At 48.1% G+C, this 21,479-nt stretch overlaps 8 protein-coding genes across 8 annotated transcripts; 4 read left to right on the forward strand and 4 right to left on the reverse strand.

Annotated features, from left to right (window-relative positions):
* Window positions 1-1,872: 1,872 nt before the first annotated feature.
* On the reverse strand, window positions 1,873-3,949 carry GUITHDRAFT_103273 (hypothetical protein; the record flags this gene model as incomplete). Its single annotated transcript, XM_005837603.1, has 15 exons — window positions 1,873-1,980; window positions 2,029-2,081; window positions 2,126-2,178; window positions 2,247-2,299; window positions 2,350-2,430; window positions 2,481-2,534; window positions 2,940-3,003; window positions 3,054-3,117; window positions 3,160-3,207; window positions 3,259-3,331; window positions 3,378-3,420; window positions 3,470-3,510; window positions 3,561-3,618; window positions 3,694-3,788; window positions 3,899-3,949. The coding sequence occupies 15 exons, from the start codon at window positions 3,947-3,949 to the stop codon at window positions 1,873-1,875; spliced, it is 939 nt and encodes a 312-aa protein (XP_005837660.1).
* Window positions 3,950-4,534: 585 nt separating this feature from the next.
* GUITHDRAFT_103274 (hypothetical protein) lies at window positions 4,535-7,743 on the forward strand (the record flags this gene model as incomplete). The annotated part of the gene is made up of 16 exons (XM_005837604.1): window positions 4,535-5,209; window positions 5,530-5,587; window positions 5,635-6,074; window positions 6,127-6,246; window positions 6,303-6,374; window positions 6,418-6,458; window positions 6,506-6,536; window positions 6,588-6,644; window positions 6,695-6,742; window positions 6,802-6,897; window positions 6,950-6,987; window positions 7,038-7,098; window positions 7,231-7,271; window positions 7,322-7,414; window positions 7,466-7,560; window positions 7,616-7,743. 16 exons carry the CDS (start codon window positions 4,535-4,537, stop codon window positions 7,741-7,743), a joined length of 2,094 nt encoding a protein of 697 aa, XP_005837661.1.
* A 2,488-nt stretch (window positions 7,744-10,231) lies between these two features.
* GUITHDRAFT_66405 (hypothetical protein) lies at window positions 10,232-10,627 on the forward strand (the record flags this gene model as incomplete). Its single annotated transcript, XM_005837605.1, has 3 exons — window positions 10,232-10,302; window positions 10,348-10,419; window positions 10,471-10,627. Coding segments are annotated over 3 exons (300 nt in total), but the record flags the coding sequence as incomplete, so codon positions are not given.
* A 202-nt stretch (window positions 10,628-10,829) lies between these two features.
* Window positions 10,830-12,222, reverse strand: GUITHDRAFT_103276 (hypothetical protein; the record flags this gene model as incomplete). The annotated part of the gene is made up of 6 exons (XM_005837606.1): window positions 10,830-10,917; window positions 10,965-11,032; window positions 11,077-11,142; window positions 11,189-11,549; window positions 11,599-11,710; window positions 11,760-12,222. The coding sequence occupies 6 exons, from the start codon at window positions 12,220-12,222 to the stop codon at window positions 10,830-10,832; spliced, it is 1,158 nt and encodes a 385-aa protein (XP_005837663.1).
* Window positions 12,223-13,394: 1,172 nt separating this feature from the next.
* GUITHDRAFT_134828 (hypothetical protein) lies at window positions 13,395-14,133 on the forward strand (the record flags this gene model as incomplete). Its single annotated transcript, XM_005837607.1, has 4 exons — window positions 13,395-13,689; window positions 13,750-13,850; window positions 13,885-13,956; window positions 14,002-14,133. The coding sequence occupies 4 exons, from the start codon at window positions 13,395-13,397 to the stop codon at window positions 14,131-14,133; spliced, it is 600 nt and encodes a 199-aa protein (XP_005837664.1).
* Window positions 14,134-14,313: 180 nt separating this feature from the next.
* GUITHDRAFT_157241 (hypothetical protein) lies at window positions 14,314-15,706 on the reverse strand (the record flags this gene model as incomplete). Its single annotated transcript, XM_005837608.1, has 10 exons — window positions 14,314-14,502; window positions 14,551-14,618; window positions 14,672-14,792; window positions 14,842-14,955; window positions 15,006-15,086; window positions 15,140-15,172; window positions 15,263-15,331; window positions 15,380-15,474; window positions 15,530-15,581; window positions 15,635-15,706. 10 exons carry the CDS (start codon window positions 15,704-15,706, stop codon window positions 14,314-14,316), a joined length of 894 nt encoding a protein of 297 aa, XP_005837665.1.
* Window positions 15,707-17,564: 1,858 nt separating this feature from the next.
* GUITHDRAFT_161689 (hypothetical protein) lies at window positions 17,565-19,245 on the forward strand. Its single transcript, XM_005837609.1, has 6 exons — window positions 17,565-17,829; window positions 17,882-18,117; window positions 18,165-18,329; window positions 18,376-18,873; window positions 18,917-19,033; window positions 19,083-19,245. The coding sequence occupies exons 1-6, from the start codon at window positions 17,638-17,640 to the stop codon at window positions 19,174-19,176; spliced, it is 1,302 nt and encodes a 433-aa protein (XP_005837666.1). The 5' UTR covers window positions 17,565-17,637; the 3' UTR covers window positions 19,177-19,245.
* On the reverse strand, window positions 19,191-21,148 carry GUITHDRAFT_151052 (hypothetical protein). The gene is made up of 13 exons (XM_005837610.1): window positions 20,922-21,148; window positions 20,756-20,875; window positions 20,571-20,708; window positions 20,453-20,527; window positions 20,374-20,409; window positions 20,283-20,329; window positions 20,188-20,239; window positions 20,071-20,147; window positions 19,928-20,027; window positions 19,795-19,883; window positions 19,502-19,597; window positions 19,405-19,453; window positions 19,191-19,358 (listed from the first exon to the last, which is right to left on the reverse strand). Exons 1-13 carry the CDS (start codon window positions 21,141-21,143, stop codon window positions 19,260-19,262), a joined length of 1,200 nt encoding a protein of 399 aa, XP_005837667.1. The 5' UTR covers window positions 21,144-21,148; the 3' UTR covers window positions 19,191-19,259.
* Between the last annotated feature and the right edge of the window lie 331 nt (window positions 21,149-21,479).

The raw sequence follows: 21,479 nt of genomic DNA on the forward strand, positions 1-21,479 counted from the left end.
CTGCGTGTATTGGCATGATCTCCGATACAGCAGGTTGCGAACATTTTCATCATACTGAAGAACCATACTTAGAAAGCTATTTGAAGTATACAAACCTCTCGCTTGCAGCTTCCTTGGCGCCCTGGCAGCTTCCCCTACACCACGCGTGCAGCCATGGTGCCTGAAATAACCGGCGCAGCCTGAAATAACCGGCGCTGCCTGAAATAACCGGCGCTGCCTGAAATAACCGGCGCTGCCTGAAATAACCGGCGCTGCCTGAAATAACCGGCGCTCCTAAACCCTAAACCCTAAACCCTAAACCCTAAACCCTAAACCCTAAACCCTAAACCCTCAGTTAAGTTTGGGGGACAGCAGTCGGCAGGATTGGGTTTGGTTCTCGCTGTCTTTTCTCTTCTCGCCGTTTGGCCTGTGCGACAGTGTCAGGGTCAAGCCTCCTCGACTCTCCTGATTTTCCTCGTACTGATTTTTAACTTAACTTTGAGTAAAGGCCTAGAAAGCTGCGGGCCGGTCTTAATGCTTTACCCGGCCGCTGGCAGGCTTCGAGTACCAAGGCACTGCAGGTACCCGGGGCTGCCTGAAATACCCGGGGCTGTTTGAAATAACCGGGGCTGCCTGAAAATACTAGGGCCCGGCGGCTGCCACCTGAAATACTGGGCCCGGCGCTGAACCGTCCCTAAACCCTGAACCCTAAACCAGGTAAACGGAAACGGTAAATCCTAAACCGTTGAACTTAGACTTACTAAGTTAGAGAAGGACTGTGAGGAGGTATTGGAGCGGGAGAAACTTTTATGTCCCTTGCTGAATTTCATTTTTTCTTTCTTCTGCTTCTCAGTCTTGCCATGGACGAGAACAAATCTGTACATGCTCGCACGACTGAAAAGCGCAAGCGAAATGCGAGGAGTGCAGCCCCTCCCACCACCTTCATCCACTCATTCACAGAGAATAGTCCATCAATCTTACCAGGAAGCCTGTCGCCATATTGCTCACTCCTCCTGCGCTATGGCCATACCTCTCTCGCAGCTGCAAACCAGTCAACTTTTCAATCTGCTTACTTGCCCCTCTGTTCCCTCCCCTTCCTCCTTTTCCATCCACCTCCTGTACCTGCGCATAGCTAGCCGCATGGCTAAAGGAATCAAGGGCTCCAACTTCGCTTAGCCACCTCCTGAGATTAACAGTACGGTCATATGGATACATGGATCACCTCCTCCCACCTCTGCTGCTCCTGCTCCTCCTCGTTGTAGTTCTCTACAAAGTAAATCTTATGCTGCCCGTGGTACGAGAAGTTTGGTAAAGAGCCAAGGAAGCGCTGAATCTTCGCGGCCTGGAAATAACATAAAAAAGCAAAAGAAAGCATGTAGCAGAAACAGAACAAAGACCAAATCAAAAGAGGCAAAAATCAGAGGTTACCTCGGCTGGAGCTTCCTGCTCACCGAAGATGCTGACAACGTCGCTATGAGTGGCGACAATTGGAACATCCTGCAATTACTTCAGTTCAAAGCTCAAAGAAAAGGGCAACACGTCAAAGCCGGCGTCGCGAAACGTTCTTCTCCAGCGATGAAACACAGAAAGTGGAATTTGCTAAAAGAAAGCGATGTGAGGAACAAGTCAGCGAGATAGGGAACAGAAGAACTAGAGACCCCGACAAGGAAAGAAGAAAGAGGGAAAAGGCGATAGTCGGATGATTTGACGGAAAGGAGAAACCTGATGCGCATTCACAACTAGCATGACAGACTGACATCTTGGTGCGAACGACTTCCAGCCCTGTTCAATTCTAAAGTGAATCTTACTCCAGCCTTCACGGTTGCCCCTTCCTTCACCTCATCTACTGCCTCTCTCAAGTTCTCAGGCTCCTCCCCCAGGTGATTACCTGAATTACGTGCATGATCCTCCTGTAGTATCCTCGCCTGTGGACTTGTCATCGTCATTGTAGACGGAAACAGTGGCGAGCCTGTCTTTGAAACCCTCATCCTCGGTGTACGTCTGCAGCTCCGTCATCGTGTTTCGCTTCTACGACCAGCGATAGCTCACCCAGTTAACACCATCGGGGTCCGCCAGCTTTGAGATCGGGACACTCCGAATCACTAGGAGCATTTCAGGATAGTCTCTCTTCCTCCTCCACCCTCACCATGACCTCCACGGAGCACGATTGTTGCCTTGGGCTCAGAGGAGATTTGACCTCTGCAAGAGCCAGGCATGTACGTGAACTTCCGATAGCAACGAAATGCCGCAGCACAAGCAAAACTAACACAGGAAGGCACTGATGCAGCGCGATAGGAACTCCAGGGAGTCGCAGACCCGTCTTGAAGAGAGCAATTAGGATGCAAAAGCTCAGCAAGTGTGAACAGCAACCTTGCTCCAAAGAAAATCGGAAAGAGTTGATAAATTCCACCAACGATCGTCTTCCATTCGTATCTGCATGACGTCCTCTCCCTAACAAGCAATTCGGGTTTAGGGTTTAGAGTTACAGTGGAACAAAATACCTTCATGACGTTGACAGCGTTTGGCCCTGCGCAAGGCAGAACCTCGTTGACTACCTGTTGGACGTCAGAGCACACGAGAAGAAACGTGAAGTAGGAGGCAATCGGTATTTGGAATGAGTTGGAACGAGGTAGATGAAAGACAGGCAAGAAGAGCAAAAGGTGGGAGAAAGAATTAAGTGACGGGGAAAGGAGATCCATCCAAAGATATTGACTGGGAACGAGCAATGGAGAGGACAGGAGGAGAAGCTGTGTGAAAGGACAAGAAAGAAAACTGCTTGAGTACAAGACAAACATAAGAGCTTACCCCCACTCGCTTTCTAAAGTCTAACGACTTAAGTTGACTCTTAACCAAAGTGAACTCAGCGTCAAGTTCACTCTGCAAAACAAGAATCATATTTCATGTCTCATTGTTGCTTGTCCGATCAGAGCAAACCAAAGCAGATAATCAATTTCACTGACCTTAGTTGGTCGAAATTCATCGTTGAATTTGACCCCGATTGTGTCTACCACAAAAAACATACTTCTGCGCAGCGAGGAGAGTGATTCCAACATATTTCAAGCCTTCATGCAGACCGTCCGAGCCCTTGGGTAGCAAGCAATGGCAGCGCATACTTTGAGTAGGAACGAGTCGTAGATCCTTGAGTCGCGTCATCGAGGTAGTCAACCAAGTCGTGCTTACCTGAACCGCTTGGCACTTCATTGACAACCCTCACGTAGTCCTCACCATCTGCTTGTGACTGAAGTGAGAGCAAGAGGCGGGGCGAGAGCCAAGAGCTACCACGATCATCCGAGGCAGAGGAGGTGACGGGCTGTCTGCTCAATCCCGTCAACAGCAGGTTGATGAATCTTGACTTTGCCACAACCATCACATGCGCTTCATGCAGATAGTCAATGTACCTTTCCATGGCCCATAAGCCCGAAGATGCAGATATGGCAGGGTCTGACCAAGAAGCGAATGCTCAGTCAGTCTAGGGGAGCAGAGAGCTGACCTGTCTCGGTCTCTGAACTTGTGAAGGATGTTTTGAATATCCTAGGAGAGCCAATAAGAAAAAGCTGTCAACTCAAAGCATTACACTTCACCTCACGGATGATAAGCCCGTGCTCGTAAGCCTCCATGTTCTTGTTTTCTTCCACTTGCCTGCGTCAGCAGCTGATCAAGCAACGAAACGTCGGGAGTGATGGAAGGAAGGAATCACACAGCATGCGGCCTCACCTAAACAGATGAAACTTGGATGAGAACTCTGCCAGCAAGTTCTCGTGCGCAAACTCATCGTTTGACGAGTCGACTGGCTTATCCGACGAATCTACCTGCCACATCGAAATGAAAGGCCTCAGTGTTAGGCATCACATCCAAGATGAGCAGTGAATAAATTTGAGGCATGTCATCAGCGTACAAGCAAGCACTGATACCATCTTACCTCACGCGGATCCCTGTCTGTCCTTTCATGCTCCCTTGCATGATCCGGCATGCAGTGCTAGCTAACAGCCACGATCAACTCCGGCGTTTTGAACTGCGCAGGTTTAGTTTGGTTTTAGAAGGCGAGCAGCCGCATGTGGCAGGCGAGAAGAATCAGCAAGCAAGTGTAGCAGACAACCTTTGTTGAGATGACATGTTTGCTTGACAGACAGCTAGAGCAATCGACTCTCAATCAACATGTTTGCTTGACAGACAGCTAGAGCAATCAACTCTCAATCACATGCCTACAAACTCAAACTAAAATCAGGTGCAATTCAGAAAAATATACAGCAGGTCGTTAAAAATCCGGCGAAGGACTTATTTGAACGGTTGCTATGAAGTACTAGGAAGCAGAAAATTAGCATACGTGTGTAGGCATCTTTTATTCAACCCCAGATCTATGAAGTGTGTAATGTCTCGAGTAGCATGCTTTGTTACATTTTTCCTACTTGGATCGCTCGTGCACAACTGTGATGGACTTCGTAAAAGATCATTCAATGTCTACCCCTCTATGCGGCTGCAAAGCTTGGCCTCAAGAAGAACTTCTCTGCTTTCCCTCCGAGGCGGTGACGACTGCATGGAGCTTGACAGTGTCTCAATGACTGGACCTAATGCAACCAACGCGAGCAGCCCTCCGACAGTCATCGACATTTTTGTGAAGTGGAAGCTAGAGACGTTGGAGCTCTCTGTAAATCTCGACTATCCCGTGGATGTCTTGAAGTCTCAGCTGTACACGATGACCAACGTCAAACCTGATGCTCAGCATCTTCTGGGAGTTTACACGCCAGGAGCAGGTGCCGACCTGAAGGACCTTGACCTCAAACCAGGACAGACCCTCATCATGTACGGCGAACCCAGCAGAGTGAAAGAAGAAGATGACTTAGATGTGGAGATGGGTGCTGAAAAAAGAATCCCTGCAAATACCTACAAATCATTCATTCACAAGACTGCGCTGGGCGATCCGCTAGCAGAAATGATCGACAAGATGTCAATAGAGGAGATCATGGGAGACGGGAAGGATGCTCGCACTGATGTGAAAATGACGACTCTAGAGCAAAATGAGATCTCTGTTGCCATGAAAGATGCCTTTACCTCTCAAATATCTGTCCCTCACGAGACGCCGCTGACATTGCCTAAGGAATTATGGTCAAAAAGGCTACAGGATTTCACTGATGAAGATAGAGTTTTGCTGCGAAACTGGATGAACCTTACAAGAAACTGGCGAATAGCCACGAAGGAGTATGCAGCTAGAGCTGAAGAGATGAAGAGGAATGTGACAAAACAACAGCAAGAAGAAGAGGCTGAGAAAAGGCTAAACGAAATCGAAAATGAAATCGAAGAAGAATGTCAAGCCGTTGGTCTTTCGTACAGGAAAGCACAAGAACTTGTTGAAGAAGGCACGAGAGTCATTGTAGAAACAGACTTCTTGACCAACGATGAGACATTTCAAAAATACAAACACTTGATGGATCCTCCAGGGCTAAATTTGACGACGCTCCATTCTTCAAAAATTTTACAGATAATTACAGGAAATATGCCATTCGTGCATGGGCGGCAAGTGCAAGAGAAGCGGTTCTTGATTCAATCGAGCAGGCTAAGATTGATAAGGAACGAAATGCTCAAGTTGCACGAGAATATGAGGAGAATAAAGGTCAATCGTATGCTTGTTTTTGTTGCTGAAATAATCTTGAGTGGCAGGAAAGGAGGTCGAATTTGACGAAGATGACGACTCAGCTGAAGATGATTATTTAGATGATGAAGTTCCATCTGAGCAGAGATTGTTGTATGAGATGTGTGCATGGGGATGGAAGATGAGCGCTCGCACGCCGATCGGTTTAGAAAACTTGGGCAACACATGCTACATGGCGTCTGCTTTGCAGATGTTTCGCTGTGTCCCCGAGCTGCTCAAGGCAATTTGCAATTTTGAGCCTATGCAGGAGTCTCGATCGCATGCGCTGTCGCAGAATTTGATAGAAGCGATGAAGTTGTTGTTCATGGAGCTCACAGAACGCAAGGAATCAGTCTCGCCTCTCACTATGGTGCACCACCTACGCAATTATGCTCCACAATTTGCAGAGGTCGGCATGATGGGCCCTGCTCAACAGGATGCAGAAGAATGTCTGTCAACCATGTTACAGGTAATCACATTGTGAACACGTCCGTGTGTAAACTTTCGTTCACCGTATGCAGGCATTGATTGGTCAATTCCCGGGCAAGAAAAACAAGTGCCTAATCCGTGAGCTGTTTCAAATAGGATTGAAAAAAAAGATTCAGAATTCGGATCCAAATATCCCTGAAGAATCAGTCATTGTAAGACAAGACATGTCCACAATTAGCACTGATCGATTGTTTGGGACATCAATCAGAAGGAAACAACCATGCGGTTGCCTCTTATCATTGACGCAAAGACTAACACAATTCACGATAGCATACAAAAGGTTTGTGAGCATCGAAAACTTTCTCGCTGAGTTTTCCTGGCAGACATTTAGTTACGAGATCCAGAAGCATTCAACGGCAACAGGGTAAGCCTTGAAGAATGGCTACAGAGCTCAGCATGACCTTGCTTCAGAGTTGATGCCACATACAATGTGTCTACTGAGGTGACAGCCTTCATGGTTGGTTGAAATTTTATGATATTTGTATTTATACAGATCACTGAACTCCCCCCTTACCTGTTTGTGCACTTCGTTCGATTCTTCTGGAGAAATGTGAAGTATCGAAGAGACTGCTGCCTGTGATGTAATCTTCTTCTTTCTAGGATACCCAAAAGAAGGCTAAGATATGCCGTGACGTGCACTTTCCTGTTGTAAGACGCCTCCATATTGCACGATTCTTTTGCTTGACCTCAGAAATCATTTCTCCTAGATTCTCGATCTGTTGCCATACTGCAGCCCAGAGTTGAAAAATCCGATTGCTCGCAGCCTAGCCGAGCAGAAAGCTTCATACCTCCAGTCACATCCTGTAGGGCCACCAAATGGTGGTGTGGGGATTGGGCTGACAGAAGAATTTTCAGATCTGGGGAGACGGGGAAGTTGACGAGAATGAACGCAAGTGAGAGGAAAATTGCCCTTGATCTCCTGTACATTCAAACAGCCGCTCAGGTGGGCCGAGCTCGAGCAAGAAGAAATTCAGAATGAAATAGCAGAGGCAGAGCGTCTCAAGGTAACTGTTCCATTCCCGGGATCAACTTGAACGTGATTTTTTAGTCTGCCCTCGCTTCTGGTCGAAGCCTGAACGAGCAGGTCCATTGATGCTGAACTCTATGAGACAAATCTTGATACGTGACTTTCAAAGAATGAAGAGGATGACGATCAGTTTGGCTACGGAGACGAAATGTGATTCAAAGAACCTGGTTTGATTTATCTTGCTCACCGGCTGTGAGAAGGGAGGATGAAATTCCAGCAAATTCTACATCCGCGAACACCAACACCAACAACAAGACATCTTCACAAGGCGACAGGCTCGAAGGCTGTTCCTCGTAAGACAACAACTTGAGAAATGAAATGGCAAGTTGAGGCTGATCCATCAGGCGACCTCTTTCTTCCATCTACGAGCTCCGTGCAGTGCTCACTCATCAAGGTCGATTTGCGGACGCTGGTCACTACATCGCTTGGATCAAGACAGGTCGGCGCATGACCTGATCCTCTGATAGAACCAGTCACTTGTTTGGTTGATGCAGGCATCATGGAAAGAGCTTCTCCCAGAAGCGCACTGCAGCCCATGTGGCTCAAGTTTGACGATGAGAAGGTAATGGTACAAGACCCTGTCCCCGCTGATCAGCTGCCAACAGATCTCATTGCATCCTGAAGAAGAAGTGAAGAAGACTTCAGGAGGGTCAGAGGGGCCCATTGCATACTTGTGTTTGTATGGGAGGTCAAGAGCACTCGCCGAGGGGTTAAACTTCGACGATCAGATACGTTGAGCTGGAATTCAACGAGGCTCACGGAAAAAATGTGAAAGAAAGAATATTTATTGAATTATTCTCAATCGGTGAATAACACAACATCTTCCAGTTTCAGATTCCACTCAACAAAACGAGCGTCGTGGTCATATGAAGCTCCATTAGATCGAAGAATTTGCATCCATTCATTCCTCTCCTGCTGTGTGCAAAATTTCCATGTAGAATTCTTGTTTGTTAGCTTTGAGCATAGTCGTAAGGATTGTGAGTTATCCCTTTCTTTGGCCACCCTTATATCTCCAGGGTGAAGAAAAGTAAATTGCCGCTGATGATTGCGGTGCACTTGGATCAGAACTCTGCCATCTGCCAACAATTGGCAGGAGGCTGATGACGGGGGCTTTCCGGATTCAGCATACTGGAAGTGACATCTGCGCTGGGCAGTTACATCGGTCTTGGTGTCATTTCTCAATGGAACAGCTTTGACTGCAGAAGATGGTATCGCAGGCGCCTTGGCATTCTCGCCAAATGCAGATAAAACGTTCTTCGACTTGATGCTGTCTGCACGCGAGGAGGTGCAGGATGTTCCACGACGATTTTCCTTATTGTGCTCCATTCTTATCTTCCTTCGTAGAGTCAAACTGAGTTTTGTGTGCGACATAGAACTCGCTAGGATATTCTGCTGCCGCATGTCCATGATCGAAGAGAAGGTAGTTTTGCTGATATCCTTCCTGTCAGCAGGGCATGGTGGAAGCAGGCCGGTATGGATGATTTCATTCCATTGCTTTTCATGCATGATGATCAAGGCGGAGGTTGAAGTCTGAGGGGAACTCAGAGCGAGACAGCAGGGAGGAGAGGTGGTGGGGGAAGACTGTGGGACTTGCTCGAGGAGGAGATGACTCGACGACGACTGACGCACGAAGCGCTCTCGTTGTGTAATAGAAGCTAGAGCAGAGTTTGACTACAAGAGTTTGACTGGGATCTTGCAACGACACATCATAATGGTGGGTATGTTCCGGTGGGTGAGGTCAAGTACCGGTACAATATCCTCACCTTGTCTGTCATAGGCATGGGTACTGAACAGACCAACGTTAGTTAGAGGGGTGATGGACACAAAGGGGTGGGTCCCGGATGCTCCAGGCACGTTGCCTTTTATAGTGAGGTACAAAGTATAACCCCACTTTATTGTAGTAAATGGAGGGGTACTTGACGGGGTACAGATCTATCCGTGGCCCCTGCACGTCGGGCAATCCTGGTGCCAGTCAAACGTGCCACCCATCCCCCACGTGTTTGTACCACAGAAGAATCAGTTGATATGGGCTTCAGACTGAACTACTGCAGGCAGTCGGACTCCGAGAGTCGAAATCGCCTCTTTTGGCTACCTCAACGACGGGCTAGAGTTGGGGGCCACTGGGCTTGTGTCACGGACGTCAGCACACCCGCCTCAGAGTCAGGCTTGATGGTGACCCGGAGTCGGACTCCCCCACCGTCACTGGTGACCGGGCCCATGGGGTTACGTCCAAGTTTAGATTATTTAAATCTAAACCCAGCAGATTTTCTGCACTATGGTGCCTGCATTGCTAAGCTTGTGCTGCTTCCTATCGCCTTCTCCCTTGCATGTTCGCAGAAGCTCTCCAGCTCAATATGACTCCTTTCTATCCCTCCGATCGTCGCGCCCCTGCTTTTCGCTCTCACCTGACTGCCTTCCAAGAACTTCGTTTATAAGTAGATATCGGGGGCTACGAACCCAAGGCAATGTAGCTTGTCAGGCGAAAGATGACGATCGGTTTGATGCATGGTTTGAGAGATCTGAGAAGAAAATGGAGCAAATAGAGGTATTTTCTGTCTTTCTGTCTTCTCCCGCCTCCTCTTCCCACGGAAACACATGAAACCTAATTTCGTGGGTGAAGAGAGCATCGATCGCGGCCCCAGACTTTCTTTCGTCTCGATCTTTGAGCACATGGAGCTGCTGCTTGTGGAAAGTCGCGTACCTGTTCTCAGAAAATCTACAACAAGAACGGGTGATTGCTCCAGACCTGGCATTCGTGGCTAATCGAACCTTCGGTCAATCCAGTGAAATTATCCAGCCAAGCACCTTAAGTCTGAAGATTCCGATCTCAAGTCACTTTCTTATATGAGATGGTAGGAGGCAGTAGCGTTGCACTTCTCTTCGCTTCGTCGTGGTGCCCTGCGTATGACAAGAGAGCTCCAATGCTACACTCACCCACTCTGATCTGCAGATGCATACAGTTCCTGCCCTTGTTGCAGGCGTTTTTTTCAGCGCAAGTATGCAACTTATTGGCTGAATGCAATGCTAACTTAGTTGTAAATCAATATTTTATAGAACTCTGGAGAGCACAGCAAAGCTAAGGTGCATTTTTCTATGTAGATTGCGTCTAAACTGCGCGCAAGATATCCATCATTTTTGTGAGCTCGGATTTCTCAGAGGAGGACGCAACCACCTTTTTCAAGTTTCAAGTTCATTTTGTTCTTTGTTCATTCTCAAACTTTGTCAGAAATGCTCACGGCGATTGGCTGATGCTTGACTACAAAAGCGCTCTTCGTTCCGAGCTGAAGCGAAAGTTCGGGTGCGTGCTTTTCAAGGAACTTTTCGGCCGGCTGATGATGGCATGCTGTAGAGTGTGGGCAGGAAAAGAGGCCTCGCAGTTTGGCACTTCCATAGCATCGTTCAAGTCGAGGAGAAGTGGAATCCCCGCGCTTGCAATTGTCGGATTAGACGGAGAGCTTGTCAACTTCTTGAACGCTGAGCTGGAAGGTTTCGAGGCTTTGATGTAAGTTTTCTGTGCAATCTGCTTGGATCTCATACTACAACAGACACTGGAATCCTGAATACTATGTCTGGCAGCAACTGAAACATTAAAACGAGGTACGGGGGCTTCGAACTCACTTGTCTTTTACTAATTACAGCAATAGTAGACAGTATGCTCCGATGCCTCGGTCGATACATTCATGATCGGATCATCTCGTAGCGAAATTTTCAGAACTTTGAATCGGGTTGCTCGAATTCGTCGTAAGACAAAGAGCTGAATTTCTCAGCACTTTGACCATCACTATCAACACGTTTCCTGGTTCCTGGTGATCATTGCGAGGCAAAAAGAGAGACGATACTTACTCTCTTAACGTCGTGGTGCTGGCCATTCTTCCATCCTTGTTGTACATACGAATCGTGCGTACAAGCTCCTGTTCGCCTCTCAGAATTAGCAGGAATTACCATGGTAAATAACCTTGTCATTGAAGAAGCAACCAAACTCAGCGCTGAAGCTTTGAACGCCTGGCAACTTGTCTCCATTCTGCACATCATCAAAATGCAACGCAAGTACAGAACAATAGAGATACTTTGTCTGATTCTGTGGAGAATGCTGCTTCAAGTGCCTTCTTTACCGCTTCCACTGGATCCCCCTTGGAGCCTCCTGATTGATCGGGTTCTGCTTTTTCAACTTTGTCGAGGCTGACCTTGTCCAACTTCTCTGGCAAACACACCCAGCATCCACTTGGAAGCATGAAAAGCTTGCAACCATCGTCCATGATGATCGAATCTTCAACTGGACTGTTGACATCACTCCAAGAGATCTTTCTTGCAACTCTGTTGCGCTCGTCCAAAACTTGCATTTCCCTGCGAAATTTCTGGGTACCATCCCATTGATTCCCACTTCGTGCTGCAAACGTCATCTTTCCTCCTCCTAATCTTGCCACTCCCCTGAAATTTTTGCATCATTCAATGGCGTAAAAGCAGCTATTCATTTCACCTTCCAAATGCTTCTCCTCGATATTCCCCCAAAAGTGAAAGGAACGTCATAGGGGGACGAGTGGGCTGCACATTGTCTTCAAAGTATTTGATCCCTATGAGCCTGTTTGCACCTGTCCAAAGGGTTTGATCAAATCAAAATTACACTCAAGAAAAGATTACCAACGCTCACAAATCTCTTCTCTTCATATAAAATAATCCTGCTGAGCTTTGATTCAAAGTCATAAAGTGCTAGACATCGGATCCTTTCTTCTTCCGACAGCGCAACAGACATTTCGATGCAGAACCTGGCAGTTCCTGGGACATCAGGAACCGACACCAAGGAGCTGTCGTAAGAATAGGAGCCATCTTCGGCACAGTGAAATTCATCGTTGACAGTTATCACAGACTCAGAAAGGCGGGGAGAAGTCTCGTTGCCAACCACAAGTCTTTGCTTTGCCGACTGCTGACCTTCTTCTAGTTGAACCACGTCGATGGAGTGCTCAGTGACGAAGGGTGGAACATAGTCTCCAGTTTGTGGCGAGATATGCAGCGCCCTGCCCATCCAACGGCCGAGGTTGTAGTTCTTGAAGGCTTCCCACTCAGACTGGAATGGGAGTCGCTCCTCAGATTCCCTCCATTGCATTCGCGGAGAACAGAAACCATTGCGCTGCGCCCGAGGGCTCCCGATGCGCTTCAAGGTCGACAAGCCATGCCTTCCGGCCAATTTCAAGGGACTCACGCAAAAGCATGATGCACCGCCAAGTGCACAACTCAGCAGGAGAAACAATTTCATAGAATGAAAGTCGCCACCTGCATCATGCCTCGTGAGTTACGACCCTCTTCCATGTATGTCTTGTTTCCTGTCCCTCCTTGGCTCCCCCTCCCTCCTTCTCTCCCTCTCTCCCTCCAAATCTTTCCTCACCTAAGCACTGAATCAACTCACCGATCTTATTGTTTTGATCACTAGGCTTTTGTGCTCGTCCGAATTCTCATAGCTTCTCTGTCTCTACTTCTTCGTGCTTTCGTCCCACCTCTATTACATTATCCTCCTTCCTGAATTTCCTTCATCTCGATCTGAAAGTGCAAGTAGACATGAACTAAATCTTGATGTTTGATATCTGACTTGCGTTCGTGCATCTTCTTTCTCTCAATCTGTTTCTCTACGGACAGCTGCTTCTTCCATTGCTGTTTAGCTGCTCTCCCCGCATTGTCGAGAATCCTCAATACAACCCACCCTTCAACACTTGTGATAACCCCACCCCGTCTAATTACCAGCCGCTGCTACAAATCAGAAGCTAAATTGGACACCAGTACCCCCTCATTTGTGGAAGTCGTAATTGTTGCACCCTACTATTATGACCTACCCCTGCTGTTTAACCCCACCTTCTTAAATGCTGGAAAAGCACCGGGTAGATCTATTGAGGATCTTAACACCCCACCTACTGTATTACCTAATGCCTCATAGGACCCCGAGATGCTCCATTGCAACAAGACTGGATCTTGTGAAACCTGCTGCACCCCCTCGTTCATCTTTACCCTCCAATAAGTCTGATAATGGTGGGTAGGGGGTACTCGGTCAAAGCACCGGGTCCTTTGTCGGTGAGAACAAGGGGAGAAATCAACAGCTGCGATCGCGATTGACCACCCGGGCATTGACGGATCGAAATGCAGGTGGGGGTACATGTAACTACCCATATATTGAAAAGACATTTGGGTGGTAGGGGTGGTCTTTCACTCTCGAGGATGGCATGTCGATGGCTGAGCGGCTTTACGGCGCGCGCGCCGCGTCTTCGGCCTCTTGTCTCCTCTCCCACCATGCTTCACTCCTTGTCTTCTCAGCTTTCTCGACTTATTCCACTGGCCCCTTCACCAGTACGCAACAACATAACATCAAGAAGCATCACTTCCTTCAACTGCTTTCCTTCTATTGCCAGAGGCTTCGTCATCCCTTCCAAGGAAATGGGGAAAAAGCGGGGTTTCATATCAGCTACTGATTCCTTCAATCTTTGTGGTGCTCAGAACCAAGTGAGACAGTTTCGCACTTCTTCCCCGTGTCTTGAAAGAAAACGAATGACCGGGGTTGTTGTAACCAATGGGGCTCAGAAATCAGGTATGTGAACTCTTTGAGTTGCCTGCCTGATCATGGGAATAACTTACATGACCTGTGCAGTTGTAGTGGCAGTCGAAAGATATTTTGTGCATCCCAAAGTCGGTATGATGATCAAGAAGAGAAAGAAGTTTATGGCTCATGATGAAGAAGACAAATATCAGGTACTGGCTCGGGACTGTTGTTCGTATCTTACAGGTTTCCTTAAAGATTGGGGACCGAGTTATTATCGAAGAGCATCGTCCTATCAGCAAGAGAAAACGCTTCATTGTTAGAGTTTGAATTATGTTGATCGTCAAACTGATGTCGCCGCAGGTCATTGGCTTGGCTCCATCCAAAATCCCAAGCTATTTGAGAGAGGAAGATAAGCAGGAGATCGATGCCAAATTCTCAAAGGAACACGTGGAATCAGAATCGGAATCAGCCAAACAATTGTCTGATAAGTGATGTTGGAACATACAAATCGAATACCATTTAAAATCCTTGCTCATTGTTATTTCCATTTTTTCTTTCAAAATTCGAGCATGGCATGAAACTCTAGAAGTTGGCTTCATGAGGCTACACTCTAAACTGAAAGATGTTCTCTCTTTGAAAAAGTAGATGGAGACTGCTGACAGTCACTTGAACCTAGGCTTTGCCCATCGCCTTCATCATCGTCTCTCCGATTTTGGCTGGGGAATTGGTGACATACACTCCAGCTGATTCAAGGGCCTTGATCTTATCCTGAGCTGTTCCTTTACCGCCAGAGATGATGGCTCCCGCATGCCCCATGCGCCTTCCGGGTGGTGCAGTGAGACCTGCGATGAAAGACACGGCCTGCAGGGAATGGGTGAGTAACAAGAAAACCCTCAATCGTAAGATTACCGGTTTCTTGATTTTGCTGTTCTTCATCACCTCGGCTGCTTCCTCTTCAGAGGATCCTCCGATCTCGCCTGTTATTCAGTCACATCAATGCCTGATGTTAATCAGAACAATGTCAACGGACCAATCAAAACAATCCCTTCTGTATCCGGGTCTTGCAAAAAGAATTCCACACAATCCTTGTGGCTGGTTCCATTGAAAGGATCTCCGCCGATACCGACAACAATGGATTGACCAAGACCCATCTATGAGATAAGATTCCTTAGAAAAGCATCCATTTTCATGGCAACTAACCTGAGTAGTCTGGTAAACAGCCTCGTAGGTCAACGTTCCGGAACGAGAGACGATTCCAATCTTGCCTTTGCTATGGATATATCCCGGCATGATACCCATTTTGCACTCACCAGGCTTTAAGTCCAATGAATCTCTCAAAGGAAAATACTTGTGAAACGAAATACCTTAATGATCCCTGGACAGTTGGGTCCAATCATACGAGTCTTGGTGGACATATTCAGTGCGTGCTTCACCCGCACCATGTCCTAATAAAAGGTTATAAGCTTTCAAAGTTGAAAAGAAATGTGGATCAAATCACCTGCTGCGGGATTCCTTCGGTGATCACAACGACCTACAAAAGACCATTCAACATCACCATTAACTTAAAGGAGTTTTTGATTCAAATTCCATGATGTTTCTTCTGGTTTTGAAAAAGTCTCACCAGCGGAATCTCTGCCTCGATCGCATCAAGCGCTGCCCGCATAGCAAACGGGGGAGGAACGTAAATAACCTCACATGATGTTAAAAAGTAGCCGAAGAACACAATTTAGATCGATACAGAAGCATCTGGCTTAACGGCTTCTTTGGCTTCTCGCACAGTGTTGAACACTGGAAGCCCAAGATGGGTGGTACCTCCCTTCTTTGGAGTAACCCCTTTTAAAATGAACGTCAACATCCATAATATTCTGAACATTATGAGAACTTATACCTCCCACCATCTTGGTTCCGTAAGCAATTGATTGCTCAGAATGAAACGTTCCCTATCAAATCATCAGAAATCCTTCGCACAGGATGGTTGTTTCAATTCAGCAACCTGAGAGCCGGTAAAGCCCTGGCAGATAACTCGCGTGTCCTTGTTCACGAAAGGAGGTGGGCGTTGGCTCATAAACCTCTTGTTGGCCTTGAAGGTCCTGCAGAAACTGCGGGACAGATCTCTTTGAAGAGCTTGCATGGTGTCTGCGACCGCAAAGATACAAGTCATGTTTGTGAATCGCATTCAAAACAATCAGCTTGAACAGACGAAATTCTAGATTTTTGGGCGGAAAAATGATCACATCTAAACCACTTTGCGTGCCGTTTCACTACGACTGTTCCAAGAAACTGTCCCGTATGCGAGCTTGAGCAAAGATTCCTTTGCATGTGGCTGGATATCTATGTAAATCTAAAGTTTTCTAATCAAAAGAACAAAAGAGTGAATGTAATGTCTCCTTGTATCAATCTGCCCAGCTGTGTTGGTTCTAAGGTCGTAACGAGATAAATGCTACGAAAACAATGTCTGAGAAGAACGTGTGTATAACTCATGACAGGCAGAGAACAATCGTCCAGAATGAGCAGGAATTACTAGGCGAAAAGAACGAGAGGCTTGCATCAGGGTCGCTGCAGTCGCGACATGGCACCGTAGGGCGTATCAAGGTCAGCGACACCATTGCTGCCGAAGATACAGGGGTCGGTACTGGAAGCTTAAAATGTATGGATTTTTAAAAATTGGTAAAACTGGTGCTATTTTTCTACCTGTAATCAACAACGTATTTTAAAATATACAAATACAATACAAGGAATTACAAAGATGATAATCTACAAAAATTATACTAATATTCATTGGTACTGATAAGTATCGATCTTACCTACATGAAACAGTTCTTTGATATGTATATTTTGTACTGAATTTTCTTCTCCTCAAATCACACACCCTACAATATCCTGTGAATGAATGGGGTGCTGAGGGTAGTCGACGCTTTTCTTTTTTTTCGATCGTTCATCTGATAACGACTCAAGACCGGTCGTACCTCTCACTTACGTGGTGCTATAACCCCTACCCCACCTTCATCCAGCAGGACTACCCCTTTCGTCCCTTGAAGCCTTTACGTTGCCACTTTGAAAGCCCTCTACCCCCTACCCTCGGAGGGGCCGCGGGCCTCCCGGTGGACTCCGAGCCGCCGGAGATGATTGATGTTGAGTTGAAGTTTGAAGTTTGAAGTTTGAAGTTTGAAGTTTGAAGTTTGAAGTTTGAAGTTTGAAGTTTGAAGTTTGAAGTTTGAAGTTTGAAGTTTGAAGTTTGAAGTTTGAAGTTTGAAGTTTGAAGTTTGAAGTTTGAAGTTTGAAGTTTGAAGTTTGACGTTTGAAGTTTGGGGCTGCCGCAGTAGGTCCCTCGAGTCGGGCGTTGAGTTTCTTCTCCTGTACGGCGAGGAGTCCGCCCCGGCTTCTCTTCATGAATCGCCGCGATGCCAGGCGGCAGTGAGTTCAGCCGCACGGCAAAGCAGGTGGCGAGTGACTCGCTTCAAGTTGCTGAACTTGATTCAGTGAGAGTCCGATCTGCAGTGCCATGATGGCTGCCGCCGCTGCAACTCAGTTGTGCTGGTCGTGTCGTTACCCCTGAGGGCCTCGGAGCCGTGTTGTAGCTAGATCATGGTACTGAGTTGTTATCGCTCAGGGAGCGTTTGCGAGTGCTTGGAGTTAGTACCCGGTAGTACCAGTCTGGCAAAACAGTTCAAGTGCAACTATCGGATCCCCGCATATCAACCCAGAGGGCTGAAGTTTGTAGTTCCAGAGGACAATGCATGGAGGAGACAGCAAGTATTTATAGTGGTATTATATTGACCTCAATTTTGATGATATGTGGATGGTCTAGCTGTTAGCTTATAGTTGATTACGTTTTTAGATTTTCATGTTAGCAGCGACAATGCGTTGGTGTTTTCTCAAACTGGCAGAATTACAGCGATATTTTTGTTTCTCATGGTTCTCTCAGATTTTGATGTCATCGGATATCTAGATTGAACCTTGGCAACCACTTTTGACCCGAGGAAGAACACCACCATCATGAGCGAGTCTCAAGACATGGAAGGGAAGTATCGATCGATATACCCTGTCATCGATGAGCCTGTTGGGACTTCTGTGCCGTTTTTCCCACAAGTGGCAACTCAAGACAGCAAACCAAAAGTTCCAATGCTGGGGCAAGGGCAAGACCCTTCCAAGAGACTGGATCTTTCCATGTCCGAAGCTGATGCGAAGGTGACAGTCGACTTGGCTTACTGCTGTGCATGTGATCACACTTGCTATGCAGGCACTCATGCAGGGTTCTCACCCTGCCATGAAGCGACCCGACATCACCTCCCTCGTCAGACCCACAGCCTCCATCACCGAGATCCCTGGCGCTCCGTCGGCCGCAAAACGGCTGAGCGGGGCAACTAGTCTCAGGGATGCAGCGAAGCCGATTGAAAACGGAGCAGTACAGCGACAAGCGCTGGACAGCATCGTGTCACCCCTCACGAACAAAGAAGATACCTCAGATCGCTTCTCGTAATCGCACCATGCACATGTCTGACAGATGGTGATCTTTTCCTCAGATTCCCCGCCGTCGTTTCTTTTGCTATCGGCTGGATTTTCCCTCCCATGTGGTTGTGCGGCCTTCGATCTTTGTCATCTGCCAATCGAACTTCAAGACTGCTTGGAGCCGCTTCTCTTTTCTTGCTTGTCTTGTATTGTACGCTTGCGCTTGTTCTATTTGCTAAGTGAGGAATTGCAAAGTCTTGAGTGAGGATATTAACTTCACTGCAGATACTATTGGCCAGATGATTGGTCTGGCAACGATCCTTCCTGTGTCCAATTCACGCAAGGACAGCAAGATTTCACTTCCAATCCCAACGGCAGTGCCCTAGCAATCCAAACGCTGCCTGCAACCAGTGCGGTCATTCCTAACATCACTCTATACACAGTCAATTGTGCATATGTTACACAAACTCAGATCAGTGCGGACACCTCGACTTACAAGAACAGATCCTTTGTCGTCCGTGCTCTCTTTCCTACGACCCTAGGGGACGACTTTGGGCTGTATGTGCGGGACATTGGATCGCCTATCAGTACTTCTTCTGCCTCCTCTCCTGCACGAGCTTGGTTCCAATACTCCAACCCGGCCGTCAGCAACCCCTACAAGGTAGGAAGCCCCAACTACGGCAGTCGTCCTCCTTGCCTGTCTGCAATGTGCAATGGGGTGTACGAGGCGCCAGCCTTCGCCAAGCAGGGATCCAAGTATGTTGCTACTGTGTCCCTGGGCTGGTGAGTTTTTCCATCTTGCTAGTTGCAGCTGAGCGCAGCATAGGTATCAGTACCAGATGGCCATCGGAATGTACGCAATCACCAAGAACGCTCTCGAGCGCTCCTTCTGCATCGACACCTGCCTAATTGACAACATCCCAGACCCTAACAATCCTTCCAAGTAAGATCCTTCTGGCGACTCGCAGACACTGACGTGCCCTTGTTTTCAGAAATATCAACCCCTGTGCCGGCGTGTCTCTGGAAACATGCTCGGCAGCCAGCCACTGTAGACTAGCGAAAAGCAGCACGCAATGCACAGGATAACAGCACAAGATTGAGAGAAAATCTAGCTTCACTAGCAGAAATGCCAAATTATAGTACAAGGGAAAATTGAGAGGAGCATGTTTCTACCAGAAGCGATTTCTCTTTGGAGGAGGCGCTTTGTTGCCCCAGTCGTAGCAGAAGTCCATCTCGTGCCCGAGCTCACTCATGGCGTCAAGAACTTGCTGTAAACAGCAGATCATGAAATGGGAAGCCCTTGCACAAGAACACCTGCTTCATGCCATCGTAGTCCGGCTCATCCTCGAAGGAGAGGCTTCGACTGTTGAGTTATCGGCTCAGTGCGAGAAGGACAGGCAGTGCGATCGACCTGTACTGGAGAAGTTGAGGAATGACTGAGGGAAGCCCAGCACAAAGCTCTGCCATTGGTGTGTTCTTCTTGAGATTCTTGACACGATCCATCTGCCTGCGGACCGGTAGAGTCATTGAAAAGGACGACGGCGAGAAGGAGGAGGAGGAGGAGGAGGAGGAGGAGGAGGAGGAGGGAGGGGGAGGGAGGGGGAGGAGGAGGAGGAGGGGGAGGTGGAGGAGGCGGTGGTGGTGGATGAGGAGGAGGAGAAGGAGGAGGAGGTGGTGGTGGTGGTGGAGAGAAATCTGTCATACCTGGCTCTTGCCCACTGCTGCTTCTCTAATCCGTCGAACGTCTGAGCCTCCTCCTTGCACCAGGGCAACCCTCCTCGCATGAGATAGATCTGCGCGAGGTCAGAAAAGTGAACAAGGCATGGGCGATACAGACCAGGACGTACATAAGCTCTTCCAGGTCATCGCGCCTTGATTGCTCGTATCCCTCATGCTTGGGGATGCTTGCATAGCGCAAAGTTCCTCTCAGAGAATCCCTAGAGCAAGTCATTACACGACAAAACGACAAGGATGAGCCACTTGGACTTCTTGCACGGCACGTGGTTGCCTTGCTCGTCTTGGAAGAAGTCGCTCAGGCCGTAGTCGATCAAGTAGACCTGCAGTCTGCGTCACAAGAGACGCGAGAAGCCAATCTACCTTGTTCGCTCGCTCCTTGACCCCCATGAGAAAGTTCTCAGGCTTGATGTCCCTGCAATAGAATCAGCTTCACTGCATGCACACGTCCAGTTGACCGATGGATGATGCCTCGAGAATGGATGTGGCTGAGACAGTCAAGCATCTGTCTGCGGGTGAGAAAGATCGATCCCTCCAGCTTCAGCTCACCTGATGTGCAAGCATCAGCCCCGTCTTGGTCGAGACCTGCCGTGACTTCAGCTCGCCCCCTACGGCAAGCGATCTTTACGCTTCTCTTATCCATGAGCTCGAGAAGATCCTCCATGTCCGGGCCCAGCAGCTCCATCACCAGGATGTTGCAGTTCTACGAGTCGTAAGATCCGTAGGCTGCTCGTCCTCCTCCTCACCTCTCCGTTCAGATCTCTCTTTCCCACCCAGTACACGTCGGCGATCCCTGGACCTCCTTGAAGGTGGATGAGAGTCTCTGCCTCCGCCCGCAGCGCGCTCACTTTCTGTCCGATGTCTCGCTCCGCCTTCACCGCCACCTGCGGCAGACTCTCAGCGGGAGCGAGCGACCTTTCCAGTCCTATGCCTCTTGCCCTGTCTTGAGGTCCGTTGCCAAGTAGATCCTCCCAAACGACCCGAACCCCATCTCCTGTACCTCCCCCACCTCTGGTCGTGGCCTCGCCCACACCGTTCCCTGCTTGGGAGGCTGTGCCCGATTACAAGCGAGAGGAGGCGCGAGCAGTCGAACTTACGGGTCTCGTCGCCTGGATAGTCCATCCTCCTCCTGTTCCCTCGAGCTGCGATGGGACGATGAGATACTGCTCGTCTGGTTTCACCTGGCACCGCAACCCTCCAGCTGGACTCCGGAGACGCGCAGGAGGAGTCGCAGGCATGAAACCCAGGGACGGGTTGAGTTGGATAAAGAGGAGAAACCCGACATAGAAAACCAGGGGCGGAAGACAGGTTGCTTGCATTCCGTTGCAATCCTGCATCAAGTTTCACCCTGAACATGCTCGAACAAGAATGAAGGACTTCAATTGAGGACTTCAATTGGTTCACATTCTATTTCGATAACTAGCAAACGTGTTTCTCATATCTTGAGTTCTAGTAGGTAACCTCGTCCTGGGTGCTCAAACCCCCGGTTAGCCACCTATCTATGTTTAACGAAAGAATCTTACTTCAAATATCCTATATATACAATGGTTTCCAATGCTTTCAAAGTTTCCTCGTAGACAAGACCAACTTGATGAGCAAAGGGACCCATATCCACTTGCCTTGTGACTCCTGGTAAAGTGTTTATAATTGGAGCT

Source organism: Guillardia theta, assembly GCF_000315625.1.
Source record: "Guillardia theta CCMP2712 unplaced genomic scaffold GUITHscaffold_13, whole genome shotgun sequence".
In the NCBI taxonomy this organism is placed as follows: domain Eukaryota; class Cryptophyceae; order Pyrenomonadales; family Geminigeraceae; genus Guillardia; species Guillardia theta.

Coding starts and splice junctions, on each gene's coding strand:
- GUITHDRAFT_161689 (XM_005837609.1), top strand. CDS start 17,638: ATGAGCGAGTCTCAAGACATGGAAGGGAAGTATCGATCGATATACCCT. Junction 18,874..18,916: donor GCTACTGTGTCCCTGGGCTG/GTGAGTTTTTCC, acceptor AGCGCAGCATAG/GTATCAGTACCAGATGGCCA. Junction 19,034..19,082: donor GACCCTAACAATCCTTCCAA/GTAAGATCCTTC, acceptor CCTTGTTTTCAG/AAATATCAACCCCTGTGCCG.
- GUITHDRAFT_151052 (XM_005837610.1), bottom strand. CDS start 21,143: ATGCAAGCAACCTGTCTTCCGCCCCTGGTTTTCTATGTCGGGTTTCTC. Junction 20,240..20,282: donor TCTCGAGGCATCATCCATCG/GTCAACTGGACG, acceptor ATTCTATTGCAG/GGACATCAAGCCTGAGAACT. Junction 19,359..19,404: donor ACTACGATGGCATGAAGCAG/GTGTTCTTGTGC, acceptor TGCTGTTTACAG/CAAGTTCTTGACGCCATGAG.